The sequence below is a fragment of the Nicotiana tabacum genome, chromosome 20 (assembly GCF_000715075.1).
Source record: "Nicotiana tabacum cultivar K326 chromosome 20, ASM71507v2, whole genome shotgun sequence".
NCBI classification, from domain to species: Eukaryota; Viridiplantae; Streptophyta; class Magnoliopsida; order Solanales; family Solanaceae; genus Nicotiana; species Nicotiana tabacum.
In genome coordinates, this window is record NC_134099.1 from 2229367 (window position 1) to 2249246 (window position 19880).

A 19880-nucleotide genomic window follows, 5' to 3' on the forward strand; every position below is an offset into this window, starting at 1 on the left:
CAATGCCTTAGAGTTGGGATCCAGCACTGTTTGATCAAAAAAATTCTCTGAAAAAGGAATATTGCATCACACAACATGTTCTCATACTCCACAATAGAATAGAGTTGTATAAAGGAAGCACAAACATCTTTTGGAGACTGCAAGAGCTCTTCTTTTCCAATCGGGTCTCTCTCTTAGATTCTGGGGAGACTACATACTCACAGTTACCTACCTGATAAATAGGTTCCCTTCTAGTATATTAAAGGACAGGAGTCCCTATAAAATCTTGTATAACAAACTCCCTACATACTCAAATCTTAGAGCTTTTAGATGCTTATGTTACTGTATTGTTCCAAAACCTCATAGGGACAAATTGCAGCCTAGAGTCATTCCTTGTGTGTTTATTGGCCATCCTTTTGGGGAAGAAGCCTATAAACTATATGATTTACAGAATAAAACATGTTTTATCTCCAAAGATGTTATATTTCATGAACATGTATTCCCTTTAGTTCAATCTGGCGTTGTTTCCCCTACCATGTCAAATTTATCATTTTCTGCCTGTTTTGAGCATTCTGTTAAGCAAAGTTCTTCGTTGATCCATGACTTCTTCTCCCGTACTCCATCAGTTGCACCTCCTATCTTTCCTCATCCCTCTACTTCTATTTGATCTGATTCTAAAGTACATATGCACAATTCTCCTCCTTCTCATAGTCCCGCTTCTCCTTTCCCTAAATCTGAATTCCCTACTTTAAGGAGATTATCTAGACCTTATAATCCTCCTTTTTATGTGCAGAATTATGTCTTCACCCTACCAACACATGGCTTCAGGTCTGCCAATTCAAGTGTTGTGTCTATTTCTAGTGAACATCATGTATTTGAGCCTACTACTTATTCTCTGGCAGCAACTATCCCTGAGTGGCAGAATGTTATCAGACAATAGTTTGAGGCATTGGAGAATAATGGTACTTGGTTATCTAAGGGCAAGAAGCCAATTGTTTACAAATGGGTATACACAATTAAGTATAAAGCTGATAGGAGCATATAAATATATAAAGCTAGGCTTGCGGTAAGGGATGATACACAAGTTGAAGGCATAGACTTTCATGAAACCTTTTCACCTGTATTTAAAATGTCTACTGTTAAAATTTTAATTGATGTAGCTGTTAAGAAAATGGCCATTATTTCAGCTAGATGTTAATAATACTTTCTTGCATGGGGACTTGGATGAAGAAGTTTTTATGAAACTTCCACCTGGTCTTTCAATTTCTGCTAGCTCACGGACTGTCCGTTCTACTTCTGTTTCCACCTCTTGTAAGCTCAAAACGTCTTTATATGGTTTGAGATAAGATTCAAGGCAATGGTATGCATCTCTATTAATTAGGTAAACCTAGGTTAACACTACTTTAGACCATAAAGACGTTTGAAGATTCATCTCAAATATGCCAAACTATCCCAATCCCTGTCTTCTAGAGGCTATGAACACTCGTTCAATGACTACTCACTCTTTACTGAAGGTTCTGGTGATGCATTGTTGATCTTAGTGGTATATCTTGATGACATCATCATTACTAGGTATTGTATTTAGGCCAACTTAACTATTTTCTAGGTATTGTACTGTTGTATTCTGAGGGTGGAGTGATGTTGCATCAGAAAAAATTTGTGCATGATCTATTCAAAGAGTTCCACTCCTATGATTGTTCTTCAGTGGTGTCCCCTCTTGAAATGCATGAAAAGTTGCAGGTTGATCATGGTGATCCCATGCCTAATCCTGAGACTTATAGGAGTCTGGTGGGTAAGCTCAACTTCTAAACTTATATCAGACCTGACATTTATTTTGCAGTACAACACTTAAACAAGTTTATGCAGAAACCTTGTCTTTCTCACATGCAGGTTGCTTTGCGTTTGCTCAGGTATCTCAAGTGTACCCTTGATTTTGGAGTTTTATGTAGTAACTCTCCTGACCTTTCTCTCAGTGTTTATTTTGATAGTGATTGGGGCTCTTGCTCGGATATTAGGAAGTCAATTAGTGGGTTTTGCATTTTACTGGGGGGATATCTGGTCGGCTGGAAGTCAAAGAAGTAATCTGTAGTGTCTTTGTCCTCTACTGAGGCTGAATACAGATCTATGAGTAAGGAAACTGCTGAGATTACTTGGGTTTGCAGGTTTCTCTCTGATTTTGGCATTACATTTTCTTCTCATGTTAGTTTGTTTTGTGATAACCAGGCAGCCATCCACATTGCTAAGAACCTTGTCTTCCATGAGCGCACCAAACACATTAAATTAGACTGCCATTTTTTTCGCACCAAGTTAAATGAGGGCCTGCTTCAGCTGCTCCACACTTCTAGTGCCACTCAGCTTGCTGGCATGTTCACTAAACTTTTGGGGGGAGCTGTCCATCATCTGCATTTTCGCAAGTTGGGGGTTATCTCACCCTCCAACTTGTCGGGGGTGTTGAGATACATGACAATGCTATTACTTAGCCGCTTGGGCTTCTTCCTTTTTCTTTGGGCCCATAAACCCACCTTGTATTTATTGTGGTACATAGCAGTTAGATGGGTTCTATTATAAGTATTGGGCTGGCCCATTCCATCGGGTTAGAGTAGTATTGTTTAGACACAAATACTTTTCATCTCAGTTCAATCTAACAAAAGCTAAGCTTATATTCTCTCTCAACAACTCCATAGCAACCCTAGATAAACTTTCATCGATCTGTGCTCGAATCAAACGTTAACAAGAAATCAAGAAATCGAAAATCACTGAAATTTTTTCTTATCTAAAATCAATTTGCAAGAAATAAATACACGAATCTTTTTTCAGAATTATGTTTAAAAAATCAAACATGGGAGTGTATCTCAATAGGGAAGTATACATGCAATACTTATTATGTTCATATTAAAATAAGTTAGTAATTAACCTTTAGATTATTAAGAAATAGGTAATTAGCTTTAAATTTGTAATATAAAGAACATAGGAATTACTTGAAAGAATAAATGAAATGGATAAATACCAATTCATGACTTGTAAAAGAATAAAAACACGAAATCATGATATAGCATAACTCTATGATCATGATCTAATCCACGTACACTAAATTTTATAACATGAAGAAGCATATCTAAACTGACCTTTGTCTATATTAATTATAATATCCTGTGACCAAGCAATTAAAAAAAAAATTGAACTCATCTTTAACGTGTTCAAAATGTGATTATGCCAAATTGGAATATGGATACATGCAAAGCACCTATTAATTAACAATAGACGGAGGAAATGATCATTTATAATTTGAATAAAAAAATCTACAAAGATCTCATATGTTTTATTTATTGATCTTGTGCATTATATTTGACTGTGTTCTCTCGTGTTAAGTGATTATATAACTAAAAGAACAATTGTAATGGACCATAAAATCGATCTTCCTAATTATGGAATTATAGATGGCCAACTACCAAGAAATTAATATATAAAACTAGTTGTGTCGATGAAGGTGGTTGTGTATCTTTCTATTTTATTTTATTTTATTTCGTTGTGCCTTATCTTCGGTTGAAATTTTATGATATTAAAAATACAACACATAGCCACATTAAATATAATAATTCATGAATATCATGGGCATAAGAAGTTTAGCTGTTTAGACAAGTACGTAACAGGACAATTTAATTATATGTAATTATATTTGGAATCTTGATCTAATTCATCAAAAAAAAAAAAAAAACTCTCTATCATATGTTAAAATTTATTCTGGGTAAGCTATTTTAATTTAAGGTCACAGTTCAAAATTTTCATAAAGTGCTATCTAGTAATAAATTTATTGTGGCTATAATTGCAAGTATTTATTTCTTCTTTTAATTTATAGTTCATATTACTTCACTAAGTATCATAATTTTTGTTGTTGTTTTTGACATTTTTGCTTTCCAATTTAACTGCGTGACACGTGAAATCAACGAGAATCATCAATTAATATCACAATCAAAGGTTATTATCCATCACACTGAAGTCTGAAAAATAATCACTGCTGTAAAAATATCATAATTGTAAATTTATAGAAATCAATCCTTTTAGTGATTAATTCCATGTTTGGCCATTCTATTGCTTGAATTTCCCTCATTATTTCTTTGTCACTATTTTAAGACATCGACAAATATATATATATATATATATATATATATATATATTTTACAAAAAAAAACACTTATGAAAAGTCCAAGAATGTTGGCCCAAGTAAATATTTGTTTTACAAGGTAGTGTCTGACTAGCTTGTGCTCATTTAAATTATCTCACCGGGTTTGTTACCTCCCATCAACGCAGATGAGGGTTAACCATGTCCATAGAGCTGTCAATATGAGCGGGGCCGGACTAGCCCAGTCCAGCCCACGTGGACTTTAGCAATTGACGGGTTGGGCTAGGCTAGCCCACCATTTTGATGGGCCTTATAATGATCAGCCCACCCTAATCTTATGTGGGTTGCGGGCCCTCATAGGCCGACCCATTATTTTTTATAATATAATTTTATATTTTTTCTTTAAGTTCTAACCTAAAAAAGATAAATATTTAAAAGTTAAAAAAAAATTCTTATCGGAAAAGTTTCACAAAATTTAATAACATTTTATACTGTTCCAATATATGATAAACACTAAAAAAGTAAAAGACAAGACTAATATCTCATTCACTAAAAGTCAAAACTCAAAATAAATTATTCAAGAGAACGTCCATGATGCTTACGGGATATCCAACACATCATCTTCATCAAACACATTTGAATCCGCCTGTGAGAAGATTGTCTTAATATCTTCACTTTCATCTACATCTACAATTCGTATCCAATATTAATTAGTTAAATATTAAGAGTAATTAAACTTTTAAAATTAATTAACGTTTTAAGACTTTGATCTTTTAATATGATGAGCTTAATAAACTTTAAGCTTGGATACTCTTCTTGATATTTTTGTGTCGTATAATTTTTATATTTTATATATTTCAAATAGGGAAATTTTCGTTCTTATACCATATAGGAAACGATATTACCAAACGTTCATAGTTTGCATATTACCCGCTGTCACACCTCCTTTTTCCGCCCCCGCGGGAGTACAAGGGTGTTTTTTCCAATTAAAGGACAATCGAAACGGGATTTGTTTATTTATTTCAGAGTCGCCACTTGGGAGATTTAGGGTGTCCCAAGTCACAAATTTTAATCCCGAATCGAGGAAAAGAATGACTCTATATTACAGCCTGCGCACCAGAAATCCGGATAAGGAATTCTGTTAACCCGGGAGAAGGTGTTAGGCATTCCCGAGTTCCGTGGTTCTAGCACGGTCGCTCAACTGTCGTATTTGGCTTAAATATCTGATTTTTATACAATTATGAGCTCATGTGCAAATTTTATCTTTTTACCACTTTTATTATTGTTATTATTATTTTTACAAGAATGTGAACATTGTTTAAAACGTGTCTTTGGATTACGTCACATGAAATGCTCCCGCAATCCGGAACACATTTTTATTCAATGTTTTGGGATTTGGATTTGGGTTGCATGAAATACGCACCGGAGTTTAAGAAGATAACATTATTAAATACACGCCTAAAGCGACTAGCGTATCATTATTTTGGGTAGGGCCGGGAAATTTGCTAAACGGCTCCTCCCGAATTCTAAGCAATTAAATGTACATTTATTGAGGGCCCCGCAATCTATACATTTTATTAAGCGAGGTTCATCTCATTTATTTTAAATGGACAAATCTTAAAGCGACTACATTTTTCTATAAAAATTAGTTTCTAAAATAAAGAAAGAAAATCCTAATTAATTACTAGCTTTTATTTTATTCATTTAAGAAAGCATGACATATTAATTGCTAGATTAATACAAATATTGATGAAAAGGAATTTTATTTTTAAAAAAAATCGAAATTATAAATAAAATAAAAATTTGACAACTAATATTCAAAAAGAATCAAATACAGCTAGATAAAACTCAGCATTGTTATAAAAAAAACTATTGAGATTAATTATTCACAACCATTTGAAACTAGATTTTAACCATAATTACTAAAGCTTTTTAGAAAGTCTTTTAGACTTAAACGAAGTTTCTAATCTTGCCTGAACTCAAATGCCTTAATGCCTAATTTTCGAAAATTAATTCAAATTCATGCCTTAACTAAATTTAGCTACTTATTCATGATTAACCTACGGTTGATAATTTTGAAACCTTCATAACTAGTGAATTAACCCGTTTTGCCAAACTGATTCATTAAAGATTAACTTATGTTATTTTTTCTTATTTCAATCATTATTCAGTAATACATGAAATAGTTTAAATACAATCGATAAAAGGAGATAAAAATGAAATTAAAACTTCAAAATTTCATTCTTCATATGTATTCATGCTTCCACATTATTAGCTTTGCAATAGCTAGTATTATAGTCGTGTACCTGGTATTGGAAACAAAAGAAGATGAGAATCAACAGCAGTAATAACAATACAGCACAGCAACAAACAGTCCAGCAGCAGTAACAACCCAGGAACAGAGTTTGCAAACCAGTGGAGCAGTAATCCCAAAACAAAAACTTCAAGCTTTGATGACACAACAACAATTAATGTTAATTTCAAACAACGAAAGAAAGCAGAATATTTTTTTAGTTTTTTTTTTTATTTGAAAGTTTAAATATTTTTTCGGAATTTTCTCTCTCTTAAATGTTCAGCCCTTTTTTCTCTCTCTTATTCTCTTTCTGTCAGATTTTTTCCTCTCTATCTGTATTCTGTTGTGTCCGTCCCCCAAATCTGATTTCAAGACTTCTACTTATATCTCATCCCATAAATCTTTTAATCAATTAAAATCAACCCATTTTCTCTACCAAACCCATTATCTTCATACTCATCCCCATTACATTAAATAAGTATATCAACCCCACCCCATTATATTTTGTCCCCCATGCTTCACTAAACAAATACAAGATTCCTCCACACTAAAATTTGTCTTGTCCCCCCTTTATATTAAATAACTATATCACAACCCACCCCATTACATTTTGTCCCACATGCTTAACATAAAGAATTACAAAATGTTCAATTACCAAACTACCCCTCCGACCTTATTACAATTACCATTTTACCCCTGAACGTACTACAAATTACCAAACTACCCCATAAGCTATAACAATCAATTAATCAAACTTAACCAAAATATAGACAATATGATCAATTTCTAACAATGTTCAAACAACAAATCACATGAACATGATTTCTTCAATATTTCAACAACAAATCACATGAACATGATTTCAACAACATTTCAACAAAAAATCACATCAACACAAATTGAACAACAAAGAACAACTAAAATTTGATTGAACAATATTTTTAGCAACAAACAAATCTATTTTCAGATTCAACAACAACAATCAAACAAGTATATTTATATTTCTAAATTCAATAATATTGAACTTAAAATCAACTCTAACAACATTACAACAAACAATTCTTATATTAAACTTTAAACAAGATTATGAGACCAATTTAGGAAATAATCATAAATGATAAAACAGAAATCAAACTATACAAATTTCGAATTCAAGATCATCCAAACAAAGTATGAACATGAATGAATCTATTTTTTTTTAAACAACAAACATGACGGATTTAAATGACTCAAACAACATTAATAATTTCTGGAAAATATATAACAACATGAAACAAATTGAAGAAATAATCAATTAAATTTCAATTTGAATCTAACAAACATCAAACTAACAAATTCTTACTTAAACAATAAAACAAACATGAAATAAACATGAAAAACCACTAATTAACTTTCCATTTGAAATCTGAAAATCAATTCAATCAAAACACATGAACACACTAGAAAATTATTTCAACGATGAACAATGAACAAAACAAGAATCAAATATTTAACGATTTTAACTTCGAGAAATATAAAACGAAATATGGACAAAAAATAAAACTAAAAAACAACTAACCGGAGATGAATCAACGACGAACTCGATTGTAAACAAATTTGTCCGGGCTTCGACTCAACGAAAGACCTTCGAACTTTGACGAAACGAAGAGGAAAGGAGTAACAGCAGAAGCTACTGTCGCGATGAGCAGCAGCAACAATTTGTCGAGGAGGACGTCGGGAGAAGAAGCATCGGCAGAAGCGGCGTGAAGCAGGAGCAACTGCTGCGATGAGCAACAACATCAGTCCGTCGAGTGATGAATAAGAAGCAACATGAAGCAGTAACAGTTGTCCGTCGAGTGAGGAATAAGAAGCAACATGAAGCAGTAGCAGCTGGAAGGAGGAAGGGAAGCAGCCGCGACGGTGGCTTCGGACGGGCAGCAGCGGACAAGGTAGTAGAAGCAGTGAAGAAGGAGCTGAAGAAGCTATGGTCGTCGACTGTTGCTGCGTTCAGCAGCTATGGTCGTCGAGGAGGAAAATGGCAATGAAGAAAGCTGGAGACGACGTAGCAGCAGCTATGGAAAAACAATGGAGCGGCAGCGCGAAGGTCGTTTGGTTGAAGGAGGAAGACGACGCAACAATGTGTGTGTGTGCCGTGAGTGTATGTGTGTGTCGTGAGTGAGTGTGTGTGGCATGAGGGGAATGAAGGAAGCCATTGATGGAGCTTAGAGCTTTTTGGGAAGATGAAGAAAAGAAGAAGAAGAAGAAAGATAGGGGGCAGGTCCTTTCTTATTTTTTAGGGTTTTGTTTTTTTCTATTTTTTGTTTTGTTGTGTGTTTGGACAAAAAATGAAGAAGGGGTGTTGGGTATTTGGGTTAATGGGGCAGACCGGGTCGACCCGATTTGAAGTGGACCGGGTCATGGGGAAGGTTGGGCAATTATTTGGGCCTGTGGTTTGAAATTGAAGAAGTGGCCCAATCCGATTATTCTTTGTATTTTTGCGCTCTTTTCTTCTTTTATTTTTCTAAAACTAAATTATAAAAATACTTAAACTATTATTAAGAACTAAATTAAGTTATAAAAGCGCAAACTAACTCCCAATAACAATTAACGCACAATTAAGTAATAATTAAGCGTAAAATTGTATATTTGGACATTAAATGCTAAAAATGCAAACGATGCCTATTTTTGTAATTTTTTTATTTTTTGTAAAACAAACTTAATTACTAACAATTGTATAATAATTAAATCCTACATGCAAAATGCGACATATTTTTGTATTTTTTATTAATTTAACAAATAAACATGCACAGACAAATATACAAATAATTACACAAAAATACCACAAAATTGCACACCAAGAAAAATCATTTTATTTTTGAATTTTTGGGAGTAATTCTCATATAGGGGCAAAAATCACGTGCTTACACCCGCCATGCTAATAGTATTTCTACAAAATATAGACAATTCATTAAATAAGGAATCATTGTAGCTGTAGGCTTCGTTATTTAAGGGCGCTAAAATTGGGGAATTAAATATTCTTCCAGATACTTTACAACCACCTCACTCACGTATCAAACCACACCCCACGAATTCCTCTTCAATCACCCACGATTCCCTCTTCTAAAACCAGCGAAAATCTGCAACCCCTCCACCATTGACAATCATTAAAAAACTTTGAAACTTTGAATTCGAATTTGGGTTTTCAAAAGACATTTGTTTGTTTGGATTGGATGTTTTTGCAAAGAATTGAGAATTCTCTCTACGTCTCTCTCTATCTCTCAATCCCAAATTTCAGTAATACAAAGCAAAGGAAAAGAGAGCAGCAATTCCACCATTGACAGCCATTAAAAAGCTTTAAAGCTTTGAATTCAAATTTGGGTTTTCAAAAATCATTTTTTGTTTGGATTGGGTGTTGTTGAAAATAATTGGGAATATGATTTGGAGTTTATATCTCAATTTTGAGGGGTTTTGGGGAAGATTAGACTTGGTTTTGACTGAATTTCAGATTAAAACTCGAAGAAGAAAAAGAAGAAGAAGAAGACATGACATACATTATATTGAAGAAATTGTAGAAAAATTGTAGACTGTAGTTTATTTATTTTTCTTTTATTCATTTACCTCTTGTATGAAAGTTGAACAACATGATATAAAAATTATATTTAAGTGGTATTATATTGTAGTTGTATATAACTTAGTAGAAATAATGTACGAAAATTATAGATAATTTGTAGATAAGTTGTATAATATATAATTAGTTGTATGAAATTTGTTTTTACTATGTATAAATCAGATACAAAATATACAAAAGACATATTATATAAATTTTGTATGAAATTTTTATGTTATTGTAGTTGTATTTAACTGGGTGGAAATAATGTGTGAAAGTTGTAAAAAATTATAGATAAGTTGTATTCCTCTATAACGGGAGATGTTGGCATATCAAGTAACTTTAGTGTTCCAGACGAACATGCATGAAAATAAAGATAAATTCTATTATGAACAGTTTGTAGAAATTTTGTAGATAATTTGTAGAAACATTGAAATTCTATATTTTCATATTAATGTTTCAAATGATATGTAGTTTTATTGTAGAATAAACGTAGAAATTTTGTAGATATTGTGAAAATCCATACTGATATACGTCATAGTTAAATGAATAAAAGAATAAAATTTTATGGTAGTAAATTGTGCATCCGCACCTCATGCTCAGTTCTGCAAAGTAAAGAAGATATTTTGTACATCCGCACTCAAGTAACGTAACTTTACAAATCCACAAGCAACTAGAAAATTGGTCATGTGCCTCACTTTACTTTACAATCCTCAAGCAACTAAATAAATGGTCATGTGTGTGGCTTTTGACTATAGCAACTTGATCAATAGATGAAGCACGACCTAATTTCAATTCCTCAATTCTTGTCCCCGAAAATAAGCCATTGTGAGTCTTATTTGACTCATTCCTCACATTCAACTTATTCTACAGATTCACGCATCTTTAAATACAACACAACCATACTTTCTTGAATTTAAAAGTATAGCAATATATATAACTTAAAAAACATCTTCTCCTCTGCACAAGTTAGCTCCAAAACAGACGAAATGGAATAACAAGCTCCCATCAAAACTTTTAATACAAAAGCACAAAGCTCAAAAATAAATAAATAACAGAATACATTTTTTCTATAATTTTTCTACAATTTCTGCAATATAATGTTTGTCATGTCTTTTTCTTCTTCGAGTTTCAATCTGAAATTCAGTCAAAATCAAGTCTAATTTTCATCAAAACCCCTCAAAATTGAGATATAAACTCCAAACCATATTCCCAATTATTTGTAACAACACCCAATCCAAACAAATAATGACTTTTAAAAATCCAAATTCGAATTCAAAGCTTCAAAGCTTTTTAATGGCTGTCAATGGTGGAATTGCTGCTCTCTTTTCCTTTCCTCTTATATTACTGAAATTTGGGATTGAGAGATAGAGAGAGACGTAGAGAGAATTCTCAATTCTTTGCAACAACATCCAATCCAAACAAACAATGTCTTTAGAAAACCCAAATTCGAATTCAAAGCTTCAAAGCTTTTTAATGGTTGTCAATGGTGGAGGGGTTACAGATTTTTGCTGGTTATAGAAGAGGAAATCGCGGGTGATTGAAGAGGAAATCGTGGGGATTTGGAGAGAAAAACTTGGGGGAGTGGGAATATACGGTTGAGTAAAATTGTGAGGCTAATTAATACCATTAAAATCCTAAAATGGTACATAATTGGTAATTAGGTAGATAAAAGGTAATTATATTAAAAGTTAAGCATTAAGGGTAATTAATATAGTTTACTATATGGCATAGGAATGTAAAAATTCCTTTCAAATAAATATTTTTATTAGGCCTACGGGCCGGCCAGCCCAGCCTCAGTCAAGTCTCACAGGCCACGGGCTTACTCGGGCGGGGTTTAAAAGCCTTGTTTTTAAATGGGTTCTAAAAATTATAGCCTAACCCTATTAAATTACGGGTTGGATTGGGCTGGCCCAACGGGCCAGACCCATATTGATGGCTCTACGTGTCCACCAAGGTTTAGTAAATAAAAATAATTATCCAACTTTTATTTTTGCTTCCACTAAATTTAAACCCTGGTATTCTATAATTTCATCGAACTTCAGTAACGTTAAGAGGATGTTTGGATTGGCTTAAAAACTGGTCAAACCATCTTAAAAGCACTTTTGGGCTTATCTGAGTGTTTGGATAAATCATAAAAGTGCTTCTAAACCAAATACTTTTAAGCTAAAATACCCAAAACAAGCCAAAAGCAATAAGTTGGATCACCCCAATTTATTGCTTTTTGGCTTACAGCAGGGCATTTGCATCTACACCCGCTTTTTGGATCACGTTTTAACTTGTGCCCGCTTTGCAAAAAAAAATTACAAACGTACCCACTTTTTCGCGTAACTTCAGCATACGGGGCTGAAGCAGCAAAGGCAATCACGCAAAACTTCAGTATTCTAGTAGACGGGACTGAAGTAGCAAGTGTGTTGAATCAAGTGTGCTGAAATTTTTGTTTGTAATTGCTGAACTTAAGCATAGTAGCTGAAGTTTTGTTCTCTATTTGCTGAAGTTTTTGTTTATAATTGCTGAAGTTTTTGTTTTTGTAGCTGGCGAACTTCAGCTCTAGAGCTGAAGTTTTTGTTTTGTTGGCGAACTTCAGCTCTAGAGCTGAAGTTTTTGTTTTGTAATTGTCGAACTTCAGCTCTAGAACTGAAGTTTTTGTTTTTAACTGGCGAACTTCAGCTCTAGAGCTCTAGGGGGCATGTTGTACCCACACGAAGTAACTTAAAGCAATATTAACAGGAACCAAGAAACATCAATACATTACCAATCCAATCGACAACTGAAATCTCCAATTTCCGCCTGACCCAATTCATCAAACAACAATATAAAATTAATAATTAATTTCTCTTATCCCATTTTCACATCAAAATTGTGCATAAGATTTAAGTTGCAAAACCAAGATAGAACCTTTACAACTAAGGGCGTCGGCGAAAAGGAAAAAATGATTGAAAGGAGAAATAAGAAGAAGCAGATAGGGATGAACCTTACTTCTGGAAAAAGAAAAGATAAAACTTTAAGGAGGAGAAGGGAGAGGAGAAAGGAGGCTGAAGTTGTTTAAAAAATGGGCACAAGTTATAACTTTTAAAAAAATGGGTATAGGTTAAATGGGGGCGACCAAATAGGCCACCCCGTACAATTTTTACCTTACAAGCTCCTTATATTTGACCAAGTAATTTACCCTATTATCCCTTTTACTTTTTCTGAACTCCAAAACTACCCTTCCCTTACTAATTAAATCTCTGCGCCGTCTAATCATTGTTTTCAATCTTTCTTCTGTCATATTCCAAAACTGTTAATTTCGTTGATGTTTTAACTGTAAAGCTAACACTAGCTTTATAAATAAAATGTTTGAGAGATTCTAATATTTTGTAAATATTGTTCTTTTAGTTTTTTTTTCTGGTTCCATGACATTTAAAAAAGAATTACTGTTGAATCCCTCTTTTTTTTAATTGGTGAAATTATATTTTATATCAAAATCTATCAATGAGTTTACATGTTACCCTAGAATTTAAAGTTATCCGTGAAAAATTATTTTTTTGGTCAAATAATTAATTGTTGCATATTATTTAAATAAATAATTTATATTTAGGTAATCGGTTTAAATTAAAATTGAACTAAATTATAAATTATTTGTATATGCATCAATTTAGAATAAAATATTGTAATAATTATCTTTTTTATAGTGTTAACAACTTTTAGGATATTTCAGTCATTTTAACATAAATAAGTGCTTACCAGCACTTGTTTGCCAAACACTTCAACAATTTTTTCAGCTTCAATATTTTTATCCAAATATGTAACTGCTTATTTATAAAATAAGCTCCAGCACTTAAAAAGTGCTTTTAAACACCAATACTTAAAAACTATTTTTTTTTAGGTCAATCCAAACGGGCTCTAATCTCATCTTTGGATGCAAAAATGGCAGTATAAATTTGAACAAACCTTAACTAGAATAATTCAAACCCCTCTAAAATCTTAAGTGGCATATTCGTCAAGATCCATCAAAATTTGATACATTCACCACCACGTCAGCATACAGTCAAGGCTTTGACTTCTGGATTAATCCTTGGATAATGCTAAAAAAAACTATAATTTACATTATTAAAAATACAATAATATACTTGCACCTACCAATGAAATTAAACCACCATATTATTACCAAAAAAGATTGTGATGATATGGTAAACACTCTTAATCAAAGGTTTTAGGTTCGAGTCTTAGATATGAGATCGTCTTAGCACTTTACGTCTAATGTGAGACTTTTCAGCGTGAATTCGAATTTAGTCAGGCCCCAATAAAAATACCGGATGGGAAACCAGAAAACAACAAAAAAGGGTTTTTTTTTTCACTTTTAGCTTGTGCTAGAAACTATTTACATTTGGCAGCCAAAAAAGTGTATAAAATTTATATAATTTTTGTATATAACATACATAATATAAATATAAAAAAAATATACATTTTTCTGCTTTTATTTTGAGAGTGAGTGAAAAAAGTCACCATATTGTTTTATGCGGCGACTGAACTGCGCCTATTGATTTAATTAATATTTTTGCATGATCTACAGCTATATAAATATCTGTCTTTCTTTCTATACATAAAGACTCATAATAAATATGCACACATAAATTTGGTTGTAATCACGTCCTTATTCATAGTCTTATATTTCAAGCTTTGAAGCTACAAAAATCATATATATATTCATAAAGATCTAGTAGATAAGTATAATCTTTGTGGATTCTTTTTCATTCGATCTCTATAATTAATTTCTTGGATTTGAAGTATAGAGATGGCTCCAGATCTATCTATGATTCTTCCTAGGGTTCTTATCGTCTCCAGACGAACTGTTCGTAAAAACAAGTTTGTTGATTTTGTTGGTTAGTCTCTCTTTCGTATTTTCTCTCTTGATTCAATTTATTGTTTTCTCTCTTGAGTCGAGGGTCTTTCGGAAACGGTCTCTCTACCGCCATAAGGTAGGGGTAAGGTCTGCGTACACTCTACCCTCCCCAGATCTCACTAGTGGGATTTTACTGGGTCGTCGCGAGAGTCTTTCGGAAACAGCCTCTCAACCCCCTCACGGTAGGGATAAGGTACCATTCTCAGACCCCACTAGTGGGTGGGTCGTCGTTATTGTTGTTGATTCAATTTATGAAAGATGTCCGAGAGTTATTTTCTTAATCCGAAAGTGAGTACTTGGGTTCTTCCAATAACTAAAAAGTGTGGCGTGCCTAAATCTAACTAGGATATTCGCCTAATTGGTGGAAGAACTGAATTGGAAAAAAGAAGAAATCTAGTTGTAAGATATCTAATGAAACCGCCCCTGGAGATGTTCAATCATATATTAAGAGAAAAAAACTATGACATCTTTGAAAATTTATCATCTCCATGACTACATTAGAAAAAATTTTGTTTATTGAAAATTTTATATATTTTACTTTTCTGATCTCATGATCTTTAGTCTTGCTAAGAAATAATCTAATTGAACATGTAAAAATATTCTATTAAACTATGTGGTCAACTCATCCAAAAATTTAAATAGTTATAAATGATATACTGTTATTTACTTCATTATTTCTTCAATAGACGCTCCCTCACATATGGTCTTGATTCTTTTTTCATGAACAAGATACTCGAAAATTCTTTTTGATAATTTTGGTTCTTGATAATTGAACATATGACCTATGTTGAACTGTGTGATCGACTTATCTAGCATCTTAAGTTATTATAAACGATACGCTCTTATTTACTTAATTATATCTTTAATATCTGCAGGTGAATATCACTTAGATCTCATCGTAAGTTATGGAGCAGCGCCTGTTATAGTACCGCGAGTTAGTGGTGTACACATGCTATTAGAAAGCTTTCAACCAATTCATGGAGTTCTATTATGTGAAGGAGAAGACATTGATCCATCACTTTATGATGCTGAATTATCTGGATTTTCACAAGAAGAATTAGAAGAAATCAAGAAATTACATGCTAGTGACACAACAATTGATCGCGAAAAGGATTCAATTGAACTCGGATTAGCAAAACTTTGTCTAGAAAGAAATATACCTTATTTGGGAATTTGTAGAGGATCACAAGTTCTAAATGTTGCTTGTGGTGGTACACTTTATCAAGATATAGAGAAAGAATTATCCAAAAATTATGAAAAAGAAAAAGAAAAAGTTGTTCATATGAATTATGAAAATTATGATGGACATAGACATGTAGTGAAAATAGTGGAAAATACACCGTTGGAAAAATGGTTTAAAGATTCATTAGAAGATGAGAAAATGGAGATTTGGGTAAATAGTTATCATCATCAAGGAGTTAAGAAATTAGCACAAAGATTTGTGCCAATGGCTTTTGCTAATGATGGATTAATTGAAGGGTTTTATGATCCAGATGCTTATAATCCTGAAGAAGGAAAATTTATTATGGGATTACAGTTTCATCCTGAACGTATGAGAGGTCAAGATTCTGGTGATTTTGATTATCCAGGATGTGCTATGGCTTACCAGGTAATTAATTAAACTCCAACTTGCTATTGTCATATATTAAATGTTTAAGAAATAGATTTTCTAAAGTTTGAGGTATATTGGCTACTTTAGTATGTTTGTCGTTTAAGACAGAGTCTTGGAGCAAACGGTTAAGTTGTCTCTCTATGACCTAAAAGTCATGGGTTTAAGTCGTGGAAGCAGTCCCTTGTGTTGCGCGAATTCTCCAAAGTACTGCCACACCCGTGTCGGATCTCCAAAAATACACTACTTTTGGAGGATCCGACATGCACCCGAAGATATTTTTGGAGAGTCCGAACAACATAGGCAGCCACTAATGCTTGCATTAGGGTAGGCTGTATACATCACACTCCTTGGGTCCACAAAGACAAAAAAGAGGTCTCACACGACTAGTGTCAGTTGTGTGACGCACAAAATAAAAGTTTTTTCCTTGGCGTGCAGTCCTTTCCCGCACCCTTCGTGAACACGGAATACCTTGTGCACTGGGTTGCTCTTTTTGTGTATATATGTCCGTTTGAATAAGTATAGAGGTCTCGCGTTCGATTCTGAAAATGAAGAAACTCCTGATAGGAAGTGTTTTCCCATTTAATGAACCTTACACGGCAAGAATCTGGATTAGTCGGGCTAGTAACAGATATACCAAATGGTCATTAAATAAAACAAAGTATTAAAAGTGGATAGAATTATATTGGCCAGTTGTCTATGTCCTTTTGCAAGAATACAGCTATTATGTCAACAAGAATTGGATCAAATCATGTGGTTGATATTAATACTCATAAAGTGTTAGAGAAATTAATGAAAAGATAGTATAGAAAGTAGTAAGCTTTGAAACGTGAACAAGTGCTGAGCTTAAATTAATATTATGTGTAAATTATTTAGAAAATACAGACAAGAGTTTTTTAGACTACATACAGCAAAATCAAATGTATAGTTCAAATCAACATAACCATAAAAATTTAAGCAAGTGAAACTAGGTCAATTCTGAACAGATATCTTTTTAATTATTTGGTGTTTGGAACCAAATAATTAGGCAGGATATGACGCGATTTCAGCTTACTAAGGACATGACCCTTGATAGGAAAGTATGGAGGTCGAGAATTAGGGTAGAAGGTTAGTAGGTGACCGAAAGTTTCTCGTTTTCTTACCTGTAGTTTTTATAGCACTCATGTTCCTGCATCTTCTTAATTAAATCTTTATTACGCCATGTGATCTAGTTCGCTTCTATTATCGTATTTCCTGTTGTTATTATTTAGTACTACTTATTCCCCCCCCCCCCCACCCACACACACACCGTGCCGAGGATCTATTGGAAACGGTCTCTCTACCTTCACTTGGCAGGGGTAAGGTCTGTGTAAACACTACTCTCCAAGACCCTTGTGGTAATATACTAGGTTTGTTGGTATTTGGAACCCACTAAAGGGGAGTCTTGGAGCAATGGTATAGTTGTCTCCGTGTGACCTATAGGTTAGGAATTCAAGCAGTGGAATTAACCACTGGTGCTTGCATCAAGGTAAGTTGCCTACATCATATCCTCTTAGGGTGCGGCCCTTCCCCATACCATGCATAAATGCAAGATGCTTCGTGCACCGGGCTGCTTTTTGGTGTTCAGAACCTACTGGCCCGACCGAGTCGGATTCGCACCCTAAAATGTCTTCTATGGAGGATTTTAGCGCTCCTACCAAAGAGAACTCGGTTTTCAAGACTCGAACCCGAAACTCCCGATTAAAAGAACCTTTATTTTACCACATCCTGACACAACCTGACGTCTTCAATGTATTTGATTGATGTGTAGGAATTTGTCAAAGCAGTAATAGCATACGAGAAGAAGCTAAATGGTTCTGGAAATGTACCAAAAGGAGTAAAGTTTAATCATGAATTGGAGAGCAAGAGAAAGAGTATTGTTCGAAGTTTTTCAATAGCAAAGAACATGTATAGCACAGGACGTGGGAGAATTTCTGAAAAAGAGTCTGAGCTTGAACCAGGAGCTGAATTTCTTGAGGTAAATACAATTTACATTTTCTGCATAACTCATTCTTGATTAAATTAAGTAAATCTTAAATAGATTATTAACATGTTTATTAATCATATATGACAAGAGTAACACACACAAAAGTTTAACGAATTTTTTTATTATAGGTATATTTTAACTTGTTGTAACATGTAACCTGGATTATTATTCATATTACAAATTTCACTTTTTTATGTTGATTACCTGAGTTATCTTTCAGGTAACCCGATAGTATAAAAAACTATAATATCAATCTATAGAAGTTACACTTATATTACGAAATCAAAGACGATATAGTGAATGACTGAACGTATACACATAATAAAATCATACTAATTATGAAAAATATGAACTCACTGACTCTAAATTTTGAGCGATTATTAACATGTTTGTCATATATGACAAGTGTAACACACACACCCAAAAGTTTAATGATTTTTTTTATTATCTGTATATTTTAACTTGTTGTAACAGGTAACCTGTATTATTTTTCATATTACAAATTCCACTTTTTTTATGTTGATTACCTGAGTTATCTTTTAGGTAATCCAAGTGTAAAAAAAATTATAATATCAATTTGTAGAAGTTACACTTATTTTACGAAATCAAAGAGTGAATATATACACATAATAAAATCATACTACTTATCATGAAAAATCTGAAATCCACCGACTCTAAATTCTGAGCGTTTTGCGCATGGCATGTAGGCAAACACAGCACTGAGTCTACAACAAGAGAATAGATTGAAGCAAATGGGAGCAACAGTGAGGAATGCATCAGCATATATGAATAGATTGAAGATGAATGAAGAAAGGGAGAAAATGGCTAGAGCTATTCTTGGAAAAATGTCAATTGAGCAACTCTCTGATATGGTTGGTTTTTATCATAAAATGGGACAGCTTTGTTCTGAGGCTTTAGAAAAGAAGCTCAAGGAGAAGGAAGCTTGATAAATTATCTCATCTACAATATAAATATCCCTTCCTTTTTTCTTTTTCTTTTTTTCTTTTTTTTTTTTTGCTGCAATATTTTTTTCCATGTTTTGATTTTATGACGTGAAATCTAGTTTTGTCTGTGCTGGTTTATAAGTGTATAATTGAAAGGGTTGTTAAAGAGTTTAATTGTTTGAAAAATGAAGAGGCTTTGAACAATTTATGACTATGAACACTAGATGGAATTCTTTCGCAACGCTCTACTTTGTTAAGGATCGTTTGGTTGGAAATAAGTTATCTCATCTTAATTATCTCAGGATTAGTTGTCATATGATTAGTTATCACACCCTCCTATAGGGATAAAAAAAAATACTACAATACCGAGATTAGTTATATCACGATTTTATTCCAATCAAACATGAAATAAACTCAGCTAAAATTTAATTTTGAAATTAATTATCTCGTATCCCTCGT

The 19880-nt window shown here is 33.1% G+C and overlaps 1 protein-coding gene across 1 annotated transcript; it reads left to right on the forward strand.

Moving 5' to 3' along the window:
* The first annotated feature begins 14586 nt into the window (after window positions 1-14586).
* Window positions 14587-19662, forward strand: LOC107832262 (putative glutamine amidotransferase GAT1_2.1). Its single transcript, XM_016660080.2, has 4 exons — window positions 14587-14843; window positions 15739-16472; window positions 18262-18468; window positions 19185-19662. Exons 1-4 carry the CDS (start codon window positions 14756-14758, stop codon window positions 19422-19424), a joined length of 1269 nt encoding a protein of 422 aa, XP_016515566.1. The 5' UTR covers window positions 14587-14755; the 3' UTR covers window positions 19425-19662.
* Window positions 19663-19880: the final 218 nt, after the last annotated feature.

Excerpts from the sequence above, each read along its gene's own strand:
- LOC107832262 (XM_016660080.2), top strand. The coding sequence starts at position 14,756 with ATGGCTCCAGATCTATCTATGATTCTTCCTAGGGTTCTTATCGTCTCC. Across the intron at positions 14,844-15,738 it reads CAAGTTTGTTGATTTTGTTG|GTGAATATCACTTAGATCTC; the intron begins GTTAGTCTCTCT and ends TAATATCTGCAG. Across the intron at positions 16,473-18,261 it reads GATGTGCTATGGCTTACCAG|GAATTTGTCAAAGCAGTAAT; the intron begins GTAATTAATTAA and ends ATTGATGTGTAG.